The 26,196-nt window shown below is 49.7% G+C and overlaps 2 protein-coding genes across 17 annotated transcripts in view; one reads left to right on the forward strand and one right to left on the reverse strand.

Moving 5' to 3' along the window:
- FBXW11 (F-box and WD repeat domain containing 11) overlaps nucleotides 1-19,078 on the reverse strand; it is a 71,614-nt gene extending 52,536 nt beyond the window's left edge. Inside the window, exons 1-3 of one of the 4 annotated variants that reach the window (XM_050312335.1) lie at nucleotides 18,976-19,026; nucleotides 11,085-11,164; nucleotides 3,065-3,166 (exon numbers count right to left, since the gene is read on the reverse strand). In XM_050312335.1, coding sequence (XP_050168292.1) covers nucleotides 3,065-3,115 — 51 coding nt within the window. In that variant the 5' untranslated portion in view covers nucleotides 3,116-3,166; nucleotides 11,085-11,164; nucleotides 18,976-19,026. Of the gene's footprint in view, nucleotides 1-3,064; nucleotides 3,167-11,084; nucleotides 11,165-18,975 lie in introns of all 4 variants that reach the window. The other 3 variants (XM_050312337.1, XM_050312334.1, XM_050312336.1) reach the window with 3 other exon arrangements.
- Nucleotides 19,079-20,647: 1,569 nt separating this feature from the next.
- LOC126638453 (uncharacterized) lies at nucleotides 20,648-21,925 on the forward strand. Of its 13 annotated transcripts, none has more exons than XM_050312353.1 (3): nucleotides 20,648-20,898; nucleotides 21,152-21,303; nucleotides 21,348-21,925. In XM_050312353.1, exons 1-3 carry the CDS (start codon nucleotides 20,663-20,665, stop codon nucleotides 21,866-21,868), a joined length of 909 nt encoding a protein of 302 aa, XP_050168310.1. In that variant the 5' UTR covers nucleotides 20,648-20,662; the 3' UTR covers nucleotides 21,869-21,925. The 13 variants fall into 13 exon arrangements, 2 of the variants coding, with proteins under 2 accessions (XP_050168310.1, XP_050168312.1); XR_007628599.1 differs by lacking the exon at nucleotides 20,648-20,898 and having other exon boundaries at nucleotides 20,988-21,303; nucleotides 21,348-21,413; nucleotides 21,516-21,925; XR_007628601.1 differs by lacking the exon at nucleotides 20,648-20,898 and having other exon boundaries at nucleotides 20,988-21,281; nucleotides 21,348-21,413; nucleotides 21,516-21,925.
- The last annotated feature ends 4,271 nt before the right edge of the window (nucleotides 21,926-26,196 follow it).

Below are 26,196 nucleotides of genomic sequence, written 5' to 3' on the forward strand. Positions count from 1 at the left end.
TTTAAGACTGTTCTCACCTCTTTCTGGCCTGTTCACTAATTACTCTACACATACACCACACAGATAACAGATACATCTCCCAGATAAGGTCTGGGAATCACCCAAGAGCTTCTCTATCTCCCTCCTTGCACTTGCTATTAATCATCATTACCCTAAATGAATGTGTGCTACAGAACCAAAATCTATCTATGCCCCATCTGACATATATGTGGGTTTAGGGCTCAGGAAACAACGAAGAGCAAGCCATGGTGCCAAAAATAAAAACTGGGGAAAAGCAGCTGGTGCCACTTTCACTTTCAAGTTCCCATTCAGCTGTCACCAGGTCACACACTCAAAAGGAGAACTAAAAAAAAAAATCTCCACAGACTGTTCCAAAAGATTCAAAACCTCTTCTGGTTGCAGCTCTACAAAATAAATCAGACCCTAATAAAAAGGAAAAAGCCTTCATTTTGGAGCAATACTTCACAGACTCATGGAATATTCCAAGTTGGAAGGGACCCCCAAGGATCATCCAGTCCAACCCCTGGCCCTGCACAGGCCCAGCCCCAAGAGTCACCCCCTGTGCCCCAGAGGATCAGCCAAAGCCTCCTGGAGCTCTGGCAGCCTTGGGGCTGTGCCCACTGCCCTGGGGAGCCTGTTCAGTGCCAACCACCCTCTGGGGGAAGAACCTTTCCCTGAGCTCCAACCTGAGCCTGCCCTGACACAGCTCCAGCCATTCCCTGGGGGCTGTTCCTGGTCCCCCCAGAGCAGAGATGGAGCTGCAGACCCTGGTGAGGTCTCCCCTCAGCCTCCTCCTCTCCAGCTGAACAAGCCAAGAGCCCTCAGCCACCTGACTCAAACCCCAGAGCACACTGCACACAATAAAACACCGCTGAAATCCTCCTCAGTCACTCCCACGTGCAACAGGCTGGACACACACAGCTGTTTCTCTGCACACACTGAGCTCCCACAGCCTCAAAGCAACCCCACCTGCCTGAACACCGTGGTGCCCTTGCAGTGATGTACTTTATCACTGAAATTCCTTAACCCTGCTAACTGCTGCTAAAAATGTTCTGGGATTGTGCAATTCCCACAGGCACGTGGAGCAGGAAAGCCTTACACAAATGAACTGGCACTTCAGCGTGACAGATCTGTACCGATTCCTGAAAACAAGACAGGTTTGAGGAGTCTTTCCAAGTGACACATTCTGACAAAACAGCTGCCTTAGCTCTGGGTTTTAATTATATGGCACCACATCTGTGTGATAACAGGTTTCCAAAAACCTGGTGTATAAAGCAGCACGTTCACCAACAAACTGGATTGTATTTTAGCCTGTAATCAATATTATCAACAGAAGTTTGTAATGCAACATATTCTACATCAATTAATCAACTCCCAGCCCAAGCAGAGCTTTCCCCTTTGAATTTACAGTTTATGTACCCAGTGGAGTTGATTTGTAAGGAACTGGGGACAGTCCAAGTCCTCAGACTCAGCACTAAGAAGTCCTAAACAGTTCTCAAAGCGCTGAACACAGTTAAGCTGAAGCCACAACTTCCAAAGCCGGGTAGGGAGGAGGTACCAAATTCAGCAAGAGAGTGCAGGGTGGCAGCAGCCCCCACCCTCAGCAGGGCTCAGGAACCAGCCTGGAAACCATCCCTGGCCGTCCCACCACACTGCCAACACCACTACCCAGCTTAAAACCAACCATGACCACTTGCTAAAACATCCCCAGACACCCTCTGGCCACTGACAGAGAAGATCCAGGGAGAAAAGGAAATTCAGAATTCCCACTGAAACAAAGCTTTATTTTACTTTTCCAGGAAGGGGGTCAATGCTGAGTATCAGGAAAAGGGAGCAGGAAGATTTTTGCATTAGAATAAGCTTGCAAGTATTTCCAAGACAGACACCAAACCTCAGTGACTTTGCCCTGGCACAACTATAGGCACCTTCTATAACCATTATTTGGCCATGAGACAGAGTAATTTCTATAAATTTGAATTATCCTTCTATGTGTTTATCTTGGGGGTTTTTTTCCTTGCTTTGAATACTATTTCAAAATGGGAAATACAAAGCATTCAAACAGGAAAACTTTCTAATTTAACAGAAATTTTGAAAGAATTTCTAATTCTGAAGCTGAAATTTGCTGGTCACATTTTGCAGGTGGGAGGAGAGGTTTTGAAATAACTGGTTGCTGTCTAAGGTAAGACTGTGGCTGAACTCAAATGGAGTGACAAACAAAAATTGTTTGTTTTCATTCACAAAAGCAATTTAAGTACTCACTTTGCACACATGAAAGACTGAACAACTGAACAATGTTATTATGTTATAAAATGTGACATTCAGAAACACCTGAGGAAGTGCCACACAGTTACTACACACATTGGACATTTTCTTTCCCAGGTAAATCCTCCGGGACTTCAAACTTGTTAACTGGTACCAAAAGCTCCTTTTTTATCATTTAGAATCCCTCCCAAACCAGTGAAGAAACAGTAGCAATTCCCCATCTATAAATTAATGCAGGCTCAGCTCCAACAGCTCACTAGCACAAAAACAACAGAGAACTTAGGGTTTAGTGGTTTTCTATGCAGAATAACCCCCCATCCCCTCACTTCTTCCAAGTTCCAGCACTAAGTTAAGAGGGCAACCCAAGGACCCCAGGGCCCAGAGCAGTGTCAGGCTGCACCCAGGCAAATAAAAAGTTTCTCCTTTCTAAAGGAAATCACACAAATATCACAGGCTAGTCAGTTCATTGCAATTTAAGAGAAAAGGCAAAGCTCATTATGTTATTTTTTTAAATTAAACGAGAAAGCAAAACGTAGCAGGCAACATGCAGAACTATGTGCTACTTATATCACAACGTCAGTAAACAGGCAATCAAACACAACTTCACCCCCCCCCAGCACCTCCTGCACAGAAAGACCTTTAAGAGTCACTCCTCCAATGCAGTTAAGTAGAAGATTTCAGAAAAAAGGATGCACAACAAACATTTAGCAGACTTAACAATTGGATTAAACAGAGTCCTGCGAGTTTAACACAAGTTCAAAGCATAAGGCATAACATTTACAACAAGAAAGAAGAAAGGCACCTGGAGACATCTGACACTGGGCATGCTCTGCAGGCATCTCAGTGCGCACATGCTCTCTACCAGGTTGGAGCAGCCTAGCCACAAAGACCTTGGCACAGAACACTGCAGGGTGACAAAAAGGAAGGAAGAGAAGAAGCAGTTAGATGCCACAACAAATCACTCAAGGCAGGCAACTCATTAGTAAGTTAACGTGGGTATTATCTATGTTACTCTACAGCAGTCACCAGGCTGGCAGCCAAGGGTAAAATAACCACTGAAGATCCTATGCAGCATTGAGTCCTCCCCATGCCCTGAGCTCAGTCACCCCCCTGCCCTGAGCTCACGTAACCTGCTGGGTTGAGTGCCCAGCTGAACATCCTAACTCAGGCCCAGCAGGCTGGGAGCTGTTCCAGTTGGGGTCCCCAATGTGCTGACAGAAGCTCTGGGACACTCAGTGCAGCCGCTGGGGCTCTGTCCTTCAGCAACAGCAACTTCAGCTGCTTTTTCAGGTTACTGAGCATCTTTGTTGCTTAACCCAGATTAATAGCTCTGGATCAAAGCTACGCACCCATTGCTAAATGCTCTTTGCAGGGAATGCAGCAATTGGACAAGAGAACCACAAACATCACCATGTGTAAAAAATCCCGGTTTTTTGGCTCTTTACTGTTATTTTGTAAAAACATGTGTTGTTCTCTATCTTAATGCAGTGTTGCTGCTGCCTTATTTTGCTCTCTCTGGATGTTTTAAGGACTCAGTTTGTACACAAGTCCCCAGAGTGCACCCCAAAAAGGGAACAGCACCAGGTGTTCCCCTCACAGATCCCCCCCAGACACAAGGGCAGGAGGTTCCCATTAGGGTGGCAAATCTTGAGAGTGGAAGTGGAGGAGCTTTGGGAATTAAGGTTTGGCTCTCCCCACTGTCTCAGCTTTCCCAAACTATTTGTGGTGCTTTATTCCAACAGCAAAACCAACATCAGTGTCTGAGGTTCCAGCCTCTCTACTGGGACTGACAACCAAAAAACTGGGGTATTTTTAGACAGGAACAACCTCTACGTTCAAACTGCAAGACGAAGTTCTGTTTAGTCAAGATGCATGGTATCCTGAGAAACTGGGGGAAAACTCTGGAATTCTCAGTTGAAGATATCCTAAAGCCAAATTATACCCTGACTTCAGTTATTACTCACACCACCACCCCAGCTGAACTACCAGGAAAAGTTAGGAAAAGTTTGGAAATCCTTGCTGGTTTTTTTTCTGAAGCTGAAGAAATGTTGTGCAGAGATTCCCCAAACCTTTTACAGCTCCAGGGTATTATTTCACAGCTCCTTTTAAGGACAGAGCAGCTCATACACCAGATAACACTGGGGGAAAGGCTTCAACTCCTCAGTATCAAGCACAGACCCAGCTCAAATCCTTGGCACAGGCTGAGCTTCCAGTATTTTCACACTGGCTTCCAATTTAGTTATAACAAAGAGTTTAGTTATTTTCTATTTAGTTAATTTAGTTATAGCAAAGAGCAGATCTTCAAAAAACAAACCCCACACAGTTCACAGCTGACAGTGGAATAACTGGAGATGAAAGCAGTTTTGTGCCAGGAGGGAGGAGGGGGAGAGAGCTCAGAGCACCTGAAGGGGTTAAAAACTAATTGCTTTTATTCCATGTCTTACAAACAAAAGAATGTGTAATATTTTCATCTCCATGCTAAGGAGAGAAATTAAAGCAAGAATAGGCCACGACCAGCATCAAAACACAGTGGAATTCTCTCTCCTCTTATGCAGCAGGAAGGTGGTGATTCCAAAGGGATATCCTGTGCTCTGCACTTGGCATGGAGACAGTGGGTACATACACAGGGCACAGGTACAGGGGGAAAATGCACATATTTATGCTGTATTGTATTGTTCTTTCCTCAATAGCAAAATAAATCACAGTTTTGTATTACTGAAAGTTTCTCATTTAAAGTTTAGAGAAATGTGATTTTGCATTTAGCCATAGAGTAATTAACCCAGTGTATCTGTAATTACTCTGCAGTAATTTCCTTGGACACGTCCTCACACAAAATTTCAAAATTTAATTCTCAGAGCTCTTCTGAGTCAACCAGTGACAACAGGGAAACCACCTTCATTTCAGCAAGACACCCCAAAAAAAGTTTTCATATTTTTAAAGAGATGGGGTGTTCAAATCCACTGATACTGAATATACAGACCTTTTATTGGTCTGTTGCTTCAAAACCAGAGTGCATAATTCAAGAAACTTCCTTTCCAGTCTGTTTCACTATTTAATCTCATTTGGCATAATACCTGTATGGTGTTTCTGCAACACTGAGCCATCAAAATTCAGGGTATCACTGCAGGTATTTATTAAAGCCCAAAGAAAACGTTGCATATTTAAACATACAGGTATGGTAAAAAAAATTTCATTCTGCTCACATGACTTAATAAAAATCATTGATCAAAAAACACAGCAAACTTGTCTCCTAAGATGTTCAGATCAGGTGCTCAAAGCCAAGTATAATGTTTGAATGAATCTACACCTGTAGGTGTCCATACATTATAAGCTAAATAGTTTTACTATTTTTCACTAGTTTAGGTTGTTAGATTGCTTTTTCTTTTATGAACTACTTTACCTAAATAAGCTGAATTTTAAATACTTAGGAGCAAGATGGGTCACTTGAGAGCATTTCTGTAACTTTACTTCACAGTCCATGAGACACCCAGGCCGTTTCCACGCCAAGTTTAAGCCCCACAAAAGCCTTTTCACAGGATTATGAAACCCTGACTGAAAGGATTTATAAAACCATATTGCACAATACTACAAATTAAATATTGCCTCCCACTTCACACCAAACAGGAACGTGCAAATATTTGTGTGTTCACTGACATGTTATTGCTTGACCTGCTTGCGCAGGGACTGTCAGGAATAAAAGTTTAACAGTTACTACAGACCCAACCCTGCCCAGCAGGAGCCTGAACTCTCCCTCGCCTTTCCTCAGGATCCCAGGGAGCTGCAGCTGCATTCAGGGCAGTTTGGAGAGCTGTGGGATCACCTGAAGCCCTGCCTGCAGGGCACACAGGGGCTCTGAGCTCGGGGGCAAGAGCAGAGGAACTCTCACACTCTGACCTTTGCCAAGCCTCACACCTGGAAGGACTCACACCCTAATTTCATTAGCAGATGATTGATTTTACTTCTATACACAAAGCCCCTGGAATTACAGTTCAAGATTTAGGTTTCCACCTTAAATCTCAAATTTAAGCAGCCTAGGCAAATGCTGCATTTGCATTCAAACCTGGAAATTCTCAGTAGTATCAGTAACAAAGGAACATGCCTCAATTCCTTTAAATCTTGGATGCTAAGAATTTCTCATATTAATAGCAAAGCACAAAGCAGCGTTCACCCAACAAACCAACATTTTAGGATGAAGGTATCAAAAAACCCCTCTCAGGCCCTGAACCATCCAAAGTTTTCATTTCCTCTGCACTTCTCCCAGGTTACAGCACTGTTCAGTGCATCTGCTATTAGAGTGATGTCCCCACAGAAATCCTCACACTTCTGTATCCCTCACCAAGGAAAATCCCTCGTTTATCCTCTGAAGCCCATTAAACTGCTCAAGAAATGCCTCTGGACTACAGAGGGCATTCCTGAAGGAACCAGCACCCCTTTGCTGCCCAGGGATGGCAACACTGCAGGGGCAGAATCAAGAGCTGCAGCAGTGCCATAGCCCAGCCTTGTGCTGCAGCTCTTAGGAAGGATCCAGGTTAGGACCTCAGAAGTTTTCGTGCATTCATTTAATTTATACAAGATAATTTAAGGAATCCAAATTTATTGGATCCAAATTTACAGCTTGGGAAAATCAGGTCTTAAGGTAAAAATATCCTTGTTTTTTTACAAACAGTTTCCAGACAGAGTCCAAAAAGATTGGCAAGGAATTTTGGAATTCCAAAGGAAAATGCAGTAAAACAAATGAAGGAGCTAATTTACCCTGTTTTTTTCCAGGAAGCATGGCTAACTATATTAATTCACTCCTCCTGCAGCAACTTTTTTCTTACACAGAAACTGACCATCAGAACCCAACAAATCTTTCCAGTTTATAAATCCTAAAGTCTGAAATGCTTTTCCCAGCTTTCCTGTGACAGCAGACCAGTTCCTCAGCAAGGTTAGGTTGTGCTCTGGATGTCCAGGGGGCTATGAATTCATATCTGAACTGGTAAGAAAGGTACAATCAAATACCTTGAACCCTCATTATGAATTTTTTCAGGTTTTTAGCTGTAAGAAACTCACATGCTACTCAACATTGGTGATTTATTGCTTAGTCTACTTTGATTTAGGCCTGGACCAACAGAACTGATACTTCTATATTTCCAATTATTAACAATTCATATTGACAAATTTATGGGGTAACTGCTGCTACTTAAGCCCCTCTCCACGGCTGGGGGCTCATTTAGTGCTGCACAAAGGGGTGCTGTGAAAAACACTTGGATTTGAGGGTGGTCTGAACACCTGGGAAAGCCTTCTGCTCCCAACTCAAATTTAATATCAAGCTCAGATCTCAGTTTCTCAAAAATCAGCATTAACCACCATAAGACATAAAAACCATAGAGCAGTAACAGTGTTTGAAGGCCTTCAGTATTATTTTACACTCGGCAGGGCACAGTTGCCAGCTGAAAGTCCATCCTGGTTGGCAGGCTGGGACATCATCCAGATCTTACCTGGTGCTTTCACTGTAAGTGATTTATTCAAACAGTGCCAGGCAGAGCAGTGGTGACTCACCGGGCATGGGAAGGAGTGCTCTGAGGATGTGAGGGGTGGAAAGCAGGAATGTCAGTGTGCTGTGTGTGTGAATACTCGGTGGGACATGCAGGGAGCACGGGCAGTGCCCCGGTGACACCTGGCCCTGCTCTGCACGCTGCTCCACCACCCGCAGCTCTGCAGAGGGGCTGCAGGGCAGCTCTTTGTGCTCCTCCCGCGCCACTCCAAGCCCCAGCTGTCCCCTGGAGGTGCAGGCTGTTCACATGCTCTGTACAGCTCTGCTGCAGTTGGTGCCAGCACAGCACTGCCTTTCCCAGGGCCAAACGCAGCCTCACGGCACGTCCTGAAGTTCCAAACTGGAAGGCTGTTGGAGCACCATCCTTACAATGTATTTCCAAATCCATGGAGTTTACATGTGCAGTCCAGTGACCTGCTTCACTTTAAGGAGGACTGTATTTTCAAGTCAAGAAAGCTGTCTGAGATATAGTTTACTCTTGCATTTCTGTCCTTTGATGAACTACAAATGCAAAAGTGATTTTCTCAAAAATAAGTAGCCACAGAGTGGCAAACTCGTTTTAACTTGTGAAATGTTTCTGGTTATTCCTTTATTATCAGATCATTCTAAAAAAGTAGGAAACCAATAACTGAGTCATGGTGCCATTAGGAAAACCAATTTGGACTTATGATTTGCCATTCCCAATAAAAATGGCTCAATGCAACAACCTTCCAACAGCCATTCAAGATCTGCACGTGAGCTCTTGCATTTGGGGAAAAGCACTAAGTGAGGAATCAGGAAATGTTAAGCAAGACAAAGGGAAAATAACTGATGAGAGAAATTCTCCTCATTACCACACCGTTGCTCTAGATAGGACACTGAATTCACAGCAGGGTGATGGATAACGCTGTCCCACTCTGCTCCTGGAGACCAAAGTACACGTGTGCTACACCAAATGAATGCTACAAAAGGAATATGGGTTCAGTGGAGAGAAGAGAAAATGCTTTCCTTGAATATAATAACCATCTCAGTCCATCATAATTTATTCAGCAGGATAAGACTCCTCAGATGCAGCAGCTCATTTTCAGGAAGGTACAAAGGGCTGGGGAGAAAATCCTAATTCGTTCGTGTAAATCACTCTGAACATGAACTGAAATCACCTAAATTTTCCAAAACAGACAGTATTTATATTAATCCTGCTTCCTTCATGTACACCCCACCTCCCACAGTTCCAAAACCCCACAAGTGTGATACTCCCTTCTGCATTACCACAGCCTGTGTTACACTCAAAAGGCCATTTCAAAAGCCAAGGGTTTCCCCAGTTCTCCTGCAGCAGGAACGGGGGGCTCACAGACACCTCCAGACAGCAGCACCCCTGCTCTGAGCACGGAACACCTGGGGAGAAGAGACCCAGCACTGCCAACCCAGACAGGAGACACTTGGAGTGAGTTAAACACATAGAAAAACGTGGCTGAAACTTGTCTAACATGTTAAAAGTTGTCTCAGACTCTCTCTGTATTAAGTTTTTAAGGGTGAGGCCTAACACAATTAACAGTAGTATTAACCCCCAACTACACACACTCCTGAGGCTCTCACATAACAAAACTCTGGATTCACAGGCAGGGTTTGTGCACCAGAGGCTGCACAGAAATACTGACACAGTTCTGAGAGCTGCCTTACGTTGTACTTTCTGAAATGTATAAGATTAAAAACACGGGCAAGAAAAAAAACCATCCACCTGCTCTGCTCTACTGCTGCTGTTTCATGTTTCCAAAAGTTAAGCAATATTAAACATCACAGCACTGGGGATCTTGATCAGCAGGAGCACACATTTATGCTTCCTCTTTTTCCCCCCCTCAGTGTATTTTGAATTATTTCCTCTTTTCAGGTTTCATCATAAAAGATGCCAAGTTCACTTCTGCCTCCCTGTTTTCTCATTTTAGAACAAGGCACACCCTGAACAGCAAATATTCCACAGGAAGATGTTATTTTACAGTTTTAACTCCAAAGTGAGTCTGATAGGTGCATGGGACAAATTCAATTTGGTATCAGATGAGACTGCAAGAAATGTGTCAGACTAAGGTTAATAAGTATTTTCTTAAGGTTTTCCCTCAGGTTTACTTTAGAGAATTACACTAAAACAGCATGCCCAACACTTCTCCACCCTAACCAAATAAAATTCTACTACTCAAAAAACCAAACCAAAAACCAACAGCACCCTGTGCACAAATCATTCATTATACATGTATTTATCAATTAAATTCAAATATAACTTTTGCACAAAATACCACACCAGCAAAACAAACGCAGAGCTAAAACAACCAATGGCACCTACAAGAGTCTCTGGTACAGGAGGTTAAAGACTGAGGCCTTACCAGTTGCTGTAGCAACTCCCTGCCAAAGAGAACACACAAGTGGCTTGGTGTTGAATTGAGGTGCATTGCTTTGGAGTGACTTTGGAAATAAGCTGCCAAGTTCATCAAAGCACTAACTGACACTAGAGCTGGGCACTGGGAGAGGTGCAGCTCTCCTGTTCACACCACATACACTGAACTGGTAGAACTTCATTTTCCTCCCACTCAGGGACACAGTTTTCCTTCCTGAGGCACAAAAGTACCCTCCAAACCCACCTCCAAGATAACATTTTGTAGCCCTTTACAGTCATCTCAAAATCCCAGATGAATGTGACTCAAAATACAACCACTCTCCCCTACTCTGAAATGAACCCGTTATCACTTCAAGGCTCCTCCCTAAGGCCCTGCCTTACACTGGGCTCAGATACTCCAAAACCACCTGGGGACAGATCTTCCCACTGAAATCCCTCAAAGGGTTTGGGACACTGCCCACAACAGAATTCCAAAAGGCATTTCATCAGGAAAAGCTACAGGAATTCGTACTAGGAAGAACGAGAGAAACTCTCTCCGTTTGTGATGAACCATCAGAACTCCGAGCAGTTACCTGAGAGCTCCCTGAACTCCCCAGAGCAGCTCAGTGCAGTCCCTGGCGAGGCTGCTCTGCCCTTCCAGAGGCAGGATGTGGCAGCCACTCACTCCGTGCCCCTACACACGGCTTTCCAGCTCCACAGAAGTTCACCTCATGCTCCTAGGCCTGTCCTTCAGAGCAGACCAGCAATTCCCTACAGTCCTCCTGTAACTCCTGGACGTGCCCTTGCTGACTGCAAGCTCAGCAGCTGACTCCCTGTGTCCAAACACTCTGGGGACATGAAGCAGTTAAAGCAAGAGACTGATTGTGCGGACAAACTCGTCTAAGCAGAAGCAGCAAGATATAGTACAGGGTGACATCTTACCTGAAACTTTGTTTCTGGGCTTCAGATCCACCAATCCAGAATGAAAGGGGATTCGAATGGGTTTTCCTTCTCAGACTTGTCTGTTAAAAGAGAGCAGCCAATCATCTTCAGCCTGGTGTATCTACTTCTTTCTTGAACGAAAGCCCAATTACTGCTAAAGCTGTTAGAGACAAGGCACTGACCAGCCCGGCACCGACTGCGTTAGTGGGGCGGCGGATTGGTGGATCTAAGACAGAGAAACGGATTTACCGATAGAAATTTGCTCCTTCCCCTACCCTGAATCACCCAAGGAACAAGTGTTTTGGGGCTACAGCTCACTTTGCAAAGATTAAAGAAGATGAGAAGGAACTACAGTGCAAACAACAAAGCAAATACTAAAGCTCCAACCACCAGCTCACACCTCGCATGGCCGCTCCAGGAGCTGCCCCAAGGGCCGTGCCCAGCTCTGCAAACAGCCCCATGTGCTTCTCCTGATCTGCTACACACATGCTCTAAAGCACTGACTGCAGTGATTATTTCCCTGTTTCCAGACTCAAAATGACCTGACTTGCCTCACATATCTGCAGCACAAAGATGGAGCCATTATGACATTCCAGACCTGAACGACAGCACTGAATTCAGTGTCTTTTCAGCTGCTTCTCTGGAAAACAACCCAGAACCAGGAGAGAGTAAGACACGGTCTGCCACTCCTGAGACTGAAAACGTCACCTCCTGCTAAGCAAGGAGATAAAAGGCCCCCAGCCAGTACTGTCAGCAGTACACTTTAGGTGACTCATTTAAAGCAGCTGGAACAGTAACCCCTGAGAGAAGATGGAGTCTGCAGAAAACTCACACTACATGTGTCACAGAAAGCACATCCTACAGAGACCAAACTGTGAGCCTTTCAGAGAGATCTTCAAAAAGTCTGGGCCATGACCTATAAAACTTCCCCTGCCAGCAGCCAGAAGCAGGAGCAAGGTTTTCTAGAACCAAATGCTGCCACATCCCCAGCCAAACATGGCTCGGTCCTCTCTCACCCTCTGCCCTGCTCTCCAGCCCCTCCAGGGAGCTGAACCGAGTGTTCTCAGCCTCCACCACTGTGCTCCACATTTCAAGGCACCAGCACCTCAGCAGGGTAGGAGAAACTGCCACTGTTCCCAGCTGTGCCAAGAAACTGCTCCATGAGGACACAAGTGCCCCTGACTGCCCACAGCTTCCCAAAGAAAGGAGCATCTTCATCGTGGGCCAATTTCCTGCTTCTCTCCCACTGCTAAAGCCATAGTAATTACAGGGCAGCATTCAAGGACAAAGCAGCACTGTAAGCCCAGTACCATGTCCAATGTATGATTTTTTAAGGCTGCCAAGAAAAGTACTGAGATGTTAAGGCATATGAGTCAGAATTTTTTAAGAGCACAATACAGCTCAGCAAGAAGCCACCTATCAAAATTATATAAATGTACTGATTTGCTAAGTCACTGCAGAGCCAGCAGGGTGTTGGAAGGAGAGGCATTTCTCCATGAAGGCAAACCTCACAATTATTTGCAAGTGTCACAGCACAGGTCTGATTTTGGTCTGGAGAAGGACTGGTGTGATGGAGACAGCCTGAATAACAAGTTTCCCTGGCCAGTCCTTCCCTGCCCCAAGAGATTCTCTATCAAATCCAAGCTGTAGCTTACCAAGTTTTTGCAAATTCTGAGTGTAGATTTTCAAAGAGCTGTAGGGAATTTTTGTTTGAAAATTCGAAATTGGCTTCACTGAAAAGGCTGGGAGATTTGAACACAGCCCCATCCTGCAAACCACCTTGAAATACAACCACACCCCTCTCAAAAAGGCAAACAGTGCACACGTCACAACTTCTGTACCAGAACTCCACATCCACAAACTCCTCAACAGAATGAAACTCAGAGTGCAGCCCTGCAACTTGTACACTGAATATACACATATAAATATAACTGTGATTCTCCTCCAAGTCAATGAGCCAACCAAAATGTTGTAGTGTTGCCACAGCAAGAAGCTGACCCACAAAAGCTTTTTTTCCACCGTTTTTCCCAGAAAGCACATCAGTCCCTATTCCTATCAAGTAGGTCCCTACCAACATCTTACAAATTCCCAGCTGTATTCACACGAGAAACAGGCCTGGGAAGCTGAACTACTCTTTGATCCCAAATAAAACTGTTAATTTCCCGGGGTGCAAATACAAGGATGCGAGTCCTGCAGGGACCTGGATTAAGAAAGCACCGAAGAAACAACATGCCTTCAAACGTTCCCATTGTTAATTTAGCCTGCAGGAGAAGCAAATTAAGTTTTCAAAAAGAGTCAGTGCTTTTTGGTTATTAAAACACAAACAGCATTACGTTACTTTTGCATTATCTGGTCTCGGTCATGCATTGCTCATAGTGGGAAATGTGCGGACGTGGTACAGGATAGCGGAGGAGGCTGTCAGATGTCACACCACTGAGCTCATAAACACATCAATAAAGTGGGGAAGGAAGGGATTTTCCAGAAAAAGTGGATTTTCTGTGGATAATGATGCCATAAAAATCAAACCAAGAAAGCAGATTATGTAACAACATAAACAGTGGCACTCGTACAAAGAAGACATCGCCCAAGAAAAAAGCTGGAAGGAAAGGATTGTTACTAATCAGCATTAGTTTAAACAACTCAGTAAATATTCTCATTTCCCTTCAATTTATTTTCTCCCTTGCAACAAAAAAACCCCTTGTCACGGAGCAGCCCTCATAACCACGGCCTCTTTCTCTCTCCCACACATCATCCCTCTCACACTGGCACGTTTGCTGCAACATCCATTTCGTTGCAGGGCCATCAGCAATCTCCCTTCACGTGCTGCTGCACAGGCACCAGAGCTGCCCAGGGCCAGGGAACTGGAAACGCCAAAGCAACGGAGTCCCCCGACTGCACAGCAACAGCCCCCCACACCAGAGACGCAGCACACTGGTTCCACGACAGAAGGCGTTTCAGAAAACACAGGTGACGTGAAGAGGTGCAGCCATCCCTCAAAGCACATTGCCAGCCTCTCTGAGGGTACAGCCTGTACCAAGGCAGGTTGTTTTGCTGAGATGTTGCTCACGACGCTCCTCAGTAACCCAAATTTTCCCCAGCGCTCCGAGCCCTGTATCCCAAGGGACACGGTGAGCCCCGTGTGACACGGCCACGGTAGACACGTGGCAGCCAGGGCAGAGCTCCACGGCCTCGGGAGGGCAGCTGTGCACACCCCGGCCTGCCTGCAGGGCATCCCGACCCTCACCCGGCTGGGCATCCCCAGGCACGGGGCAGGGATCGGCCAGCACAGCCCCGGTAGCCGCTCCCGCACAGGAGCTGTGCCCGTGTCTGTGCTCCAGGGAGCTCTCTTTGCTGCACCAACCCTGCCCGCGGGGGGCACAGCTGGAAACTTCACCGATGTTACAAAATGCAACTGCATCGTGAGGTAAAAAAGCCTCCGAACCTCGAAAGAGACTGAAAAAGTGAGACATTGGCCAAACACCAGGGCTTACTCTCCTCAAGATACTGTAACTTTTCCATTAAGAAGCAAAAGCAATTTACTTACAGAATTTTCCCTACGACTGGCACATCTGCAGCTTTCCTTCACCTGAATAAACTGATGGCTGCTGCCACCCTCATCACAAATCTCATGCTTCTGCATCTTCGTAGTCTCCTTCTTCCCTCTGCCGTCCCATTTCCCCAATCAGTCTATTCCTTCACCTAACCCTTCCCAAAAGATGTAGCTTTCCACATTTCGTGTACTTCCCTCATTTCCTCCCCACTCTGCTGGCTCCAAAAGCAGTTGCCGTGCTCTAATTCATGTTCTTAAGCTCTTCCTTCCCATTTTCTGCACGGCTGCCAAAGTCCCAGCAATCTCCTCTCTTTAGCCTCTCATCCCTCCTCTCGGAGGCACTCTGTGAAACGGGACTGTCACTCTGAGCCTGGCAGCAGCACAGACCTCACATCCCCTGCCCCCAAGGCTCACCCTAAGGCTGTGCCTTCCTGACACCCATCCAAGCACCACCTCTTCAGCTGTCTGCTCCAGCCCCTGCCTGCTTTAATGCCCCACACACAGCTCCCAGCTCTGCTCATCTGGCTGCTGAAGATCAGAGAAACGGTAACAGCAGAGCCAACACATCATTACCCTGCTGAGGAAAGCCCAACCAGGTTACACACAGGTTTACAAAAGCCTTACCGACTCTCAATCTACTCCCAGGCTTCAATTAAGAAGCAGTGACATTTCAGCCAGAACACCTCCTTTGTTTCAGCTGCAAAGATGATCGTTGCCTGTACCTCCACCGCTACAAAAGTCCGCTCTTTGAAGGATGCCTCCGAGAACATGTGGAAAAAAATTCTCACAAATACAACTGCCTGCTTAGCTTGCAATGACTGAGACAGGGGAGAAAAAAGCCAGACCACTATAGCCCTCCTGAGATATCCACAGCAGCTGTATTTCAGTTTCCAAACAGAATGCTGAGATTTATTTTGCACTGTAAAGCTTTAAATAGTTTGGGGGCACAAGCACCTCCAGTTGCAGTAACCCAAGGAACTGATTTACAGCAGGAGCTGCTGCTGGCAAGGCAGGCCTGTGTGAAACACATCCTTCTGAAATTGGTACCCTCAGATTTGAAGACCTTCAGCTCCCATCAAAGCCATGAGAAAGGGACAGATTTCTGGCAAGATACTCAATTGTAGTTCTTCATTTATTATTTACAGAGTACTTAAACACCGGACGCCTTTATGAGAGCCAGAGACGTTCTAGCCACTGAAGGCAGTGCGTTAGGAAGACTGTTTTCCACATGTGGAACTTCAGGATACAAATGCTAACGCCGTGTGAACAAGTGCTTGTCCCTTCCATTGCTAGGCATGGCCCTCCCATAACCCTTCCCTGCTCCTACCACGAGCACTGCTGTGCTGGATCTGAACTGCCAGCACGGGCATCTGTGTCTGACAGCAGCACAGGCACCAGGGGCACAGTGAAACACAGATGGGAGAGCTTCCACACAGCAGCCACGGCCCAGAGGGCTCTGCTGGGTACCAGAGCCTGCGAGCAACAGATTTATTCCCTTGTGCTATCGACATCTTATGCTGGACACATTTACCCCATAAACGCCTAACTTTTTAACCTGTATTAAAAAAACCTTATTTGTCATATTTATGTATTCTTTTACAACCACTTTAACATAAACTAAGCAGCTAATTACCCCCTGCTTTGAAAGCTGCTGCTGAAACTGAAGTATGGTGCAGGGAAGCTTCCTGAGAAAATGAGGAACACAAGGCTTTTAGCAGGTATCAAAGGCAAATCACAGGGCTGATGTGACTGAACACCACAGATTCTACACACAACTCGGACTCTGGAGGTAACAAAACCTATTTCACAAAGCATTGTTAGTACTTCACCTCAAGAAAGAAAAAAGGTTGGTTCTTTAGAAGAGCAGAAAGGTCACAGTTATCTAATTTCACTGAGAAAACCAAACCCAGGGAAGAAAGAGCCTTTTCAATGGCTCTGGCTGGCCCCCCATCTGTTCTGGATTACTTCCTCACTCCCCACTTCCCAGCCGCTCTCACACAGCCCTTCCCTGAGCCCGAAGGTGACTGAGCCAGACCCAACCCCTGCACACCCCAGAGAGCCCCAGGAAACCTGGGAGCCTCCCAAACCACCTCTGCAGGCACCGGGAGCTCAGCTGGACAGGCAAGCCATGGAATGGATCACTCCATCACTGCTCATCCCTGGAGACGACTGATGACAGGATACAGAACTGGCACCAGGCACAGGAAGCCCTCAGCTGTCCTAAGGGATACAGTGACCTGGGAACACTCACTAAAACTTCCCGCAGCAAAGCAAAGTGGTCACTCTGAAACCTGGAAATATTTCTCTTAGATTCCAGCTTTAAAAATAGAAGAGTGTTATTTCCATGACTGATTTTCCTTTAAATAAATGCAAATGATCTATCCAGGGAAGGTAGACTCGAGGGCTAGAAGAGCAATTAACATGTTGACACATCATCTCTAATTGTTCCTCGGCCCCTCAGAACCCGGTTCCGTTTGCTCCTCGGAACTTTCACATCGCACATTTGCTCCTCTATTTACTACAGATTCCTCCTGGCACTGCAGGGGAGTAATGGAGCACCCAGAGAGCACCAGTCTGCATCACAGAGGCATAAAACATCCTGCTTTTAGTGACCCAGAACACCCTCACAAGGAGCAGCGCTGCCCTCGGTCTGCCAGGCTGCCATGAGCCCCAAGCCCCAGGCTTTGGGATATGCTTCCCACCCGGCTTCCCATTTCACACAGAAATCCCTGATGGGAAACTCAGCCCAAACAGCTTCTGCTCTGGGGATTTAAACAAATCTCCTGGAGAATCTCACCTTCCACACCACACGAGAAGGCAAAACCTCCACGCCTTGGTTTAGGGATGAATTTCCAACGATTTCAGTGGAACATTTCCACTCAAACACAAGTGTTTCTGTGCAAGCCCTCACTAAGGTTAACGTGAAATTCAGCTACCAACTACATTTTGCAGAGTACCGTTTCCTGCTAGAAACTACAGAACTGTTCATCTTATTAAAATTTTTACATATGTCCATTTCTTGTGAAAGAGAGAAAAATTTGTTTCTTAAACCTCCTCCTACATAATGAAACTCCTACTAACCCCACAGACATTTGCATGGATCAGCATATTTCCCAGCTCCAGCTGTAAATGGAGGGTACAACAATTAACCAGCAAAAGTTCCATTTGCTTCCTCCTGCTACAACCTGGCCCCAAACAGGAGAGACTAAAACACGAGAGCACTTACAAAACAGCAAGGAAGAAAGTCGAGGGAGCCAAACCTTGCAGGCCCAAACGCTATTTGGGCACCTCACACAACCCCCAGCAGAGGGGTGTGAGTGACCCACAGCTCCGGGGAGGGGAAAAAACCACCAGAAGTCACTTTTCCCCTCGGGAATTTCATAGGCATTGTTCTGGAGGAGCCTGGTCCTGTGAGGGACCCCAGAGAGCAGCCCCAGCCTTGCCCTCGCTGCTGCAGGGCAGTGATGGCTCTGCTGACCCCCAGGGACCCACAGGGGCCAGGGCTCCCCAGGAACAGCTTTTAAGCCCTTGGCCTCGGCAACCAGTAAAAATAACGAAAGAAACACCAAGTTCTTTTTTAGGTTTCCCCCTTTTCTATTTTATTTTTGCTTTATGAGGCCAGGTGACACGTTTAAAGAAAGCTCGTATTTTCCAGATCAGGTAATTTAGCAAGAATTTGGCCAAAAAAACCCATTTAGTGTCTCCACTGAACCCAGCTCACCTTCGGAGTGCCTTAACAGCAAATTACTTGCGTTCTGCCCCTCAGCTCTGGAGAACCGCATGGAAACTCGTGTGTGAGACCAAATTATGCCGAGCACAAAAAGCAGTTACACTCGTGACAAACAAATTAGGAGATATTTACCGATTATTATTCTCTCCCAGCTCCTAACTGAATTTAATTCATGCCTGAAGGCAGGCAAAACGAGGGGCCCCTAATGTTTGACTGAAGAGACCTAATTTCCTTCTGTTAAAGAAAAAACATCTCTTTGCACCGCTGCCATCAGAGCGCCTCTGCACTACGGTGAATTTAGCGGCGTGCGCGTTAATTGGGAGTCCAACCCGCACACAATGAGGTGATCCCGTGTGCTCGGCGGGGGCTCCGGTGGGGCGCAGGGCCGGGGGCCCGGCCCGGGGTGCGGGGCGGCGGGACCGGACCCCCTCCCGGGGCGTTCCGCTGCGGGCCCGTGCGGCGCCCCCGGCCCGGCGCGGCCCCCGCGGGGTTAATTGTTGTTAGCGATTCACCCGCGGGGAGCCCCGGGGGCGCGGCCCGGCTCGGCCCCTCAGAGCGGCGGGGCGGGACCCGCGGGGCCTGGGGCGAGCGGGGCGCGGGGGGTGACTCACCATGAGCTCGATGGTCTTGTCCTCGATGACCGAGTCGGGCTCCATCGCGGCGGCGGCGCTGCCCTGCCCAGCCCTGCCCAGCCCAGCCCAGCCCGGCCCGGCCCCGCTCGGCCCAGCCCGGCCCGGCCCCGCCGCCGCCGCCGCCGCCCCGCGCCCGCCAGGCCCGCTCGGCCCGCCCGCCCCCGCCGCGCGCACGCGCACGACACCGCGCACGCGCGCCGCGCCGGGCCGGGCCGCGACGTCACGGCGCGCGCGGGGACAGGAGGGGGGCGGGGCGCGAGAGCGCGCGGGGGGTGACGGGAACGGCCCCTCAGAGCCCGCTGGGGGGGAGCGGCGGGAACGGAATGGGAATGGGTATGGGAACGGGAACGGGATCGGGAACGGGAACGAATGGGAATGGGAACGGAATGGGAATGGGAACGGGAACGGGATCGGGAACGGGAACGAATGGGAATGGGAACGGAATGGGAATGGGAACGGGAACGGGATCGGGAACGGGAACGAATGGGAATGGGAACGGAATGGGAATGGGAACGGGAACGGGAACGGGAATGGGTATGGGAATGGGATCGGGAATGGGAACGGGAATGGGAACGGGATCGGGAATGGGAACGGGATCGGGAACGGAATGGGAATGGGAACGGGAATGGGAACGGGAACGGGATCGGGAACGGGAACGAATGGGAATGGGAACGGAATGGGAATGGGAACGGGAACGGGATCGGGATCGGGAACGGGAACGAATGGGAATGGGAACGGAATGGGAATGGGAACGGGAACGGGATCGGGATCGGGAACGGAACGAATGGGAATGGGAACGAACGGGAATGGGAATGGGAACGGGATCGGGAATGGGAACGGGAATGGGAATGGGAACGGAATGGGAATGGGAACGGGAACGGGATCGGGAACGGGATCGGGAACGAGAACGGAATGGGAACGGGAATGGGAACGGGAACGGGAATGGGATCGGGAACGGGAATGGGATCGGGAATGGGAATGGGATCGGGAACGGGAACGGGAATGGGAACGGCCCCTCAGAGCCCGCGGGGAGCGACGGGACGGACGGGAATGGGTATGGGAATGGGATCGGGAATGGGAACGGGAATGGGAACGGGATCGGGAATGGGAACGGGATCGGGAACGGGAACGAATGGGAATGGGAACGGAATGGGAATGGGAACGGGAATGGGAACGGGAACGGGATCGGGAACGGGAACGAATGGGAATGGGAACGGAACGGGAATGGGAACGGGAACGGAATGGGAACGGGATCGGGAACGAGAACGGAATGGGAACGGGAACGGGAATGGGATCGGGAATGGGAATGGGATCGGGAACGGGAATGGGAACGGCCCCTCAGAGCCCGCGGGGGGGGGAGCGGCGGGAACGGGAATGGGAATGGGAACGGGATCGGGAATGGGAACGGGAATGGGAATGGGAACGGGATCGGGAATGGGAACGGGATCGGGAATGGGAACGGGAACGGGATCGGGAATGGGAACGGGAACAGGAATGGGATCGGGATGGGGAATGGGAACGGAACGGGATCGGGAATGGGAATGGGAGCGGGAATGGGAACGGGATCGGGAACGGGAACAGCCCCTCAGAGCCCGCGGGGAGCGGAACGGGAATGGGAATGGGAACGGGAATGGGAACGGGATCGGGAATGGGAGCGGGAACGGGAATGGGAACGGGAACGGTCCCCTCAGGGAGCAAAGGGAACGGGAACGGCCCGGGTCCCTCGGGGCCCGGGGGAGCGGCGGTACCGACACAGGCGGGGCCGCCCCGGCCCCCTCGGAGCGGCCGGGCCCGAGCGCGGCTCTCGCTGCCCTGCCGTGTTACTGTGCGGGGCTGTGGGGCCGGGCGGGAGCGCGGGGTGTCTGTGTGTCCGTGTGGGGGTGTCTGTGTGTCCGTGTGGGGGTGTCTGTGTGTCCCTGTGGGGGTGTCTGTGTGTCCGTGTGGAGGTGTCTGTGTGTCGGTGTGGGGGTGTCTGTGTGTCCGTGTGTCCATGTGGGGGTGTCCGTGTGTCCGTGTGGGGGTGTCCGTGTGTCCCTGTGGGGTGTCTGTGTGTCTGTGTGTCCGTGTGTGTCTGTGTGTCGGTGTGGGGGTGTCTGTGTGTCCGTGTGGAGGTGTCTGTGTGTCCCTGTGGGGGTGTCTGTGTGTCCGTGTGGAGGTGTCTGTGTGTCGGTGTGGGGGTGTCTGTGTGTCCGTGTGGAGGTGTCTGTGTGTCCATGTGGGGGTGTCTGTGTGTCCATGTGGGGTGTCTGTGTGTCCCTGTGGGGTGTCTGTGTGTCCGTGTGGGGGTGTCTGTGTGTCCGTGTGGGGGTGTCCGTGTGTCCGTGTGGGGGTGTCTGTGTGTCCGTATGGAGGTGTCTGTGTGTCCGTGTGGGGGTGTCTGTGTGTCCGTGTGGGGGTGTCCGTGTGTCCGTGTGGGGGTGTCCGTGTGTCCGTATGGAGGTGTCTGTGTGTCCATGTCTGTGTGTCCATGTGGGGGTGTCTGTGTGTCCGTCTGGGGGTGTCTGTGTGTCCGTATGGAGGTGTCTGTGTGTCCGAAGGGCCGCGCTGCGCTTTGTGCTCGAAACCGGGAATTGAAAGCGCTGGAAAAACGCCTTTGAGAACCCGCGTGTGCTCGCCGCGAGCTCTTGGCACAGGTTGGGCAGAGAAGCTGTGGCTGCCCCTGGATCCCTGGAAGTGTCCAAGGCCAGGTTGGACGGGGCTTGGAGCAACCTGGGCTGGTGGAAGGTGTCCCTGCCCGTGGCAGGGGGTGGGAATGGATGTAAGGTCCCTTCCAGCCCACACCGATCTGGGATTCCGTGATGCTCCCTCCGCTCCACCCTGTCCTGCTCCACTGCCCTCCCACCTGCCGTGGCAAATTAACGGATTTAAATAGATGACGCTTTCCTGTTCTCAATAAATTAATTCTATCCCAGGCAGCTTGAATATCCCACTACAGAAGCAGAACTGGCTGGATTTCATTTTCCTGCTCTGCACCCACACCAGCACAGGGAGGCTGAAATCTTCCAGCAGCCAGTCCTGGGAGAATCCTTCCCTTGCTCCGGACTGTGCCCAGGGAGGTGGCTCTGGGATCCTTCTGGCTCTCCCAGAGAGGGAATCGCCCTCTTGGTGCCAACCTGAGGGCTGTGTCCACCTGGTTAACACCGATAAAGCCCTGGGGGGAGGAGAACAGAGCTTCAGGGGGTGAGGGAGCCTCGGCAGCGTCACAGCCCCAGCGGTACCGGGCTGTGTGAAGGGTCGTGTTTTCGTGAACAGTGAGACACTGGGTGGATTTGTAGCTGTCCCTGTGAGGTGTCCGAGCAGCTCTGCCCCAGTTCTGCTTCCAGCAGAGCCGGGAATGACTCGCTCAGCCCAGAACGCCTGTTACAAACCCAGGAGCTGCAGCACAGGACGGCACCTTGGGAAACAAGACACCTCCCCCTCGGAGCTCCTGCACGGCCCACGGTGTGACGGGGAGGAGGTGCCACCACCTGGGACCTGGGTGGAAATATGGAGAAGGAATTGTTCCCTGGGAGGGTGTGAGGCCCTGGCATAGGCTGCCCATGGAAGCTGTGGCTGCCCCTGGATCCCTGAAAGTGTCCAAGACCAGGTTGGACGGGGCTTGGAGCAACCTGGGCTGGTGGAAGGTGTCCCTGCCATGGCAGGGGTGGCACTGGATGGGCTTTGAGGTCCCTTCCAGCCCAGACCAGTCTGGGATTCTGTGATCCCCCGAATCATGAGCTGGTTTTGCACACTGTGCTGTTTAATAACCGGTTCTATTTAAGGAGCCCCAACCTCAGCTGGCATTGCTGGCTCAGATTGTCCTGTCTGTGCCTTCAAGCAGGATGCCTGACATGGGGTTATTTACCACAGTCCCACTGACCGCAGGCACAGCATCCAGAAATAACCAATGGGCCTTGCCAGAGAAAACCTCCTGTGCAGGTGAGATGGACACAGGGTGGGATACAAAAGCCTGTAAAGGAGATGTGCCATACTTGCAAGGAGACATGGAAACACCTGGCTCAGGTGATGGCATTTCCATCTACTTAACCTCAGCCTTTGGCAAGGAGCAGCTTCTTCAGCCTTCAGGGTGTGTATCCTGCAGGCAAACTGCAGTGCCCCCATTGCAAGGAGCACCAGGAACCAGGGCAGGATGGGAAACACGTGGGGGCTTTGGGGACCAAGGACACACAGGCTGCCAGCAGATGACACAGCAGGGACCAAATGCAGCAGCAGGCATTGGAATTTGGAATCCAAACTGTCCTGACAGCAGCATGGTGTGACAGCACAGCACTGGGCTTGCCATGGGAACGGACCCAGAGCTTCCTGCTAAGCGTTTTTTAACGTTACCTGTTTGAATCTCTGCCAAATGGTAGAGAGATGGAAATGGGAAAGGTGCAGAGTCCTTTCTTATCGACAGCACACCTGCCTCCCAGGACAATGGTGTCAGCAGAGATGTCTTTAATCCGTTCAAAATTGCATAGGACAATGCTCGTCATAAGCTTGAAACCCTTCTTGTAGCATTTAAAAGGTAAAGCAGGAGCTGCAAGTCTCCCCCTCTGCCCCAGCAAACAACTACTGCTGCTCCAAGTGAAACTTTGATGTACCCCAAAAGCTGCCCCATTTACATTCTCCTGGACAAAGCCAACACCAAACATGCCACTGCCCCAAAGTCCCTCTGAGCGGGGCCATAAAGTGCCCCTGTCAGCCTGGGCTGTGTGAGCACTGGGACCCTCAGTGCACAACACTCCATTTCCAGCTGAAAAAACATCCAAGGGCTTTTCCTGGGTGCCTGAGCTGAATTCCTTCCACCTTCACATCATGACCTGGAACGAAGGACTCACAGGTCAAATCCCACCCGTTGTGTAATCCCCTCAGCCAGCTCACTGAGGTGTCACCGAGACTGAGAGGGGACAAAAGCCAGCCTCTTCTGCTCTCCCTGTAATCAGACGTTGGCTCTGGACATCACCCAAGGCAGCAGAGGTTTGTTTGTGACACCAAAGTAAAAAATCAGCATGTCTCAGTCTAAATATACACAGAATAGAGATTTGCTGACCAGTACAACGCTCTTGGTGCTTTCCAAAGTACTGCTGTACAGCCAGGCTGGTGTCCTGACCATGGAAAGGATTGCCAGGGCATAGGAAATGAGGAAAACAAGAAAAAAGAGGAAAAAAAAGGATAAAAAGAGAGGGGAAATCTTCCATTTATTTGCAGAAAGAATAAATCTGTGTCTCATTCTGGCAGCTGATGCATCGCACCGATGGACGGTGCAGCGGCCCCAGCTCTCACTCTGTGGCAGATGTCAGCTGGAACTGGAGTTCCTGTAATCTGCTTGTAACAGTGACAAAAACAATCCCTATGATATGAGAGAAAGAGAAAAATGTTGAAATTAATTAAGGAAAGCATTATAAAAAAAAATCAAACGTTTTGGCTTTAGCATGGAACGCCAGGAAAAGCAAGAGAAGGGATTGATCCCTGTGTCTGTAAATTCAAATTGTTTCTGAGCAACTCATGAGTGGCATATCCAAGACCTGCTAAAATGGATGAAAAACCAGGGGTTTGATAATTTTTTCTAAGATACAAACTCACTGAGAGTCAGCCATGGGAGGAGCAGCTGAGGGGGGCTCAGCCTGGAGAAAAGGAGGCTCAGGGGGGACCTTCTGGCTCTGCAATCCCTGACAGGAGGGGGGAGCCGGGGGGGGTCGGGCTCTGCTCCCAGGGAACAGGGACAGGAGGAGAGGGAACGGCCTCCAGCTGTGCCAGGGGAGGGGCAGGTGGGACATCAGGAGGAATTTCTGCCTGGAAAGGGTGGTCAGGCCTTGGCAGGGGCTGCCCAGGGAGGTTTGGAGTGCCCAGCCCTGGAGGTGTCCCAGGCAGGCCTGGCCGTGGCACTCAGTGCTCTGGGCTGGGGACAGGGTGGGGATGGGGCACAGGGGGATCCATGGGCTGGAAAGGCTTTTCCAACCTCAGTGATCCCATCAGTCTATGATTCAACCACGATATTCCCATGAGTAGCTGACTCCCAGGCTGCAGGAATTTGGGGAGCAGTCTCTGGGTGTGTGCTCTGCTGGGACAAGGCTGTATCAGGACAGATCTGTGTCACAGCAGCCACAGGGACACAGCAGGTAATCAGTGCTAAGGAGGAGCTGGCTCAGGGGGAAGCACACCCGGGTGCTGGGGCAGTTTCAGCCCAAGAGAACTCGCTCTGCCGGTTCTCCTGTGAGGATGAGGATGAGGGGAAGTGGAAGAGGGAAAGTCCCGGCGCCAACGAACCCTGAGATATCTCCACATTGTGCAACAGGGCCAGGATCCATTGGGGGTGATGTCATCCTCACTGCATCGAGGGAAAAGGAATCAGGTGTTTCAAAAAACCCTGGACAACTTGTGTTGTGGCCTCGGGCCCAGCACTGCCCTGAGAGCTCTGGGTCACCTGTCTGGGGATGCCCCAGGACACAGCCCCGACCCAAACCGTCCCTTGGGCTGACCCTGCTGACCCTCGGCCATCGTTTCCAGTCCATGTGTTCTCTCCCCTCATTTGTCATGGCAGGATTTGCTCCCTGCTCCCCTCCAACCCCTCTGGCCCCAGGGCCTGGCTGTGGCTCTCTCTGCCCCACAGCACACCTGGGGTGGGATGCTGGGAGAGGCACCACTGCAGTTTGTCTCACCACCTCTTTCTGGCTAATAAAGGGAACTATTCCTAAGCCTGTGCCCATTTCCTGCATTTTTTTTAGGCCTTGGATAGCCCAGGCAGATGGGAGTCATCCTGGCAGCTTGGCCCTTTATTCCAAGGCTGCCTTTGGATGTTAAACACCCCCAAGATGAGGATAAGAGCAACTGGACATAACTTGCTCTGAACCCACCCACTGCCCCAGTGCCACTGCTGAGGCAGGGAAAAACAAGTCAAAGTAAGAGCCAGGCAGTGACAAAATGACACAATCTCTGGGATTTGCTCGGGGGCTGCTGGGAGGCAGCTGCTCAAATCCTCCTGCAGCTCTGTGGGTATCCACTTCCCAAACTTCAGATGCCTTCCTGAAACCCCCAGCCTAACAGAGCCTACTCACTAAAACCCTCATCTTGGATCTTGCAGTGTTTATTTGGCTGTTTGGGTAGGGATCAGGGGTTACTCAATGGTCAGTAACAGTCAGAGCACCAGAAAAGCAAGGGCAGAACCACTCCAAATTCTCCTGCTGGAAGAATAATTATTGAACTTCCAGCTGGTAGGAG

This window comes from Myiozetetes cayanensis, unplaced genomic scaffold (genome assembly GCF_022539395.1).
Source record: "Myiozetetes cayanensis isolate MyiCay16 unplaced genomic scaffold, myiCay2020 scf17, whole genome shotgun sequence".
Taxonomy (NCBI): domain Eukaryota; kingdom Metazoa; phylum Chordata; class Aves; order Passeriformes; family Tyrannidae; genus Myiozetetes; species Myiozetetes cayanensis.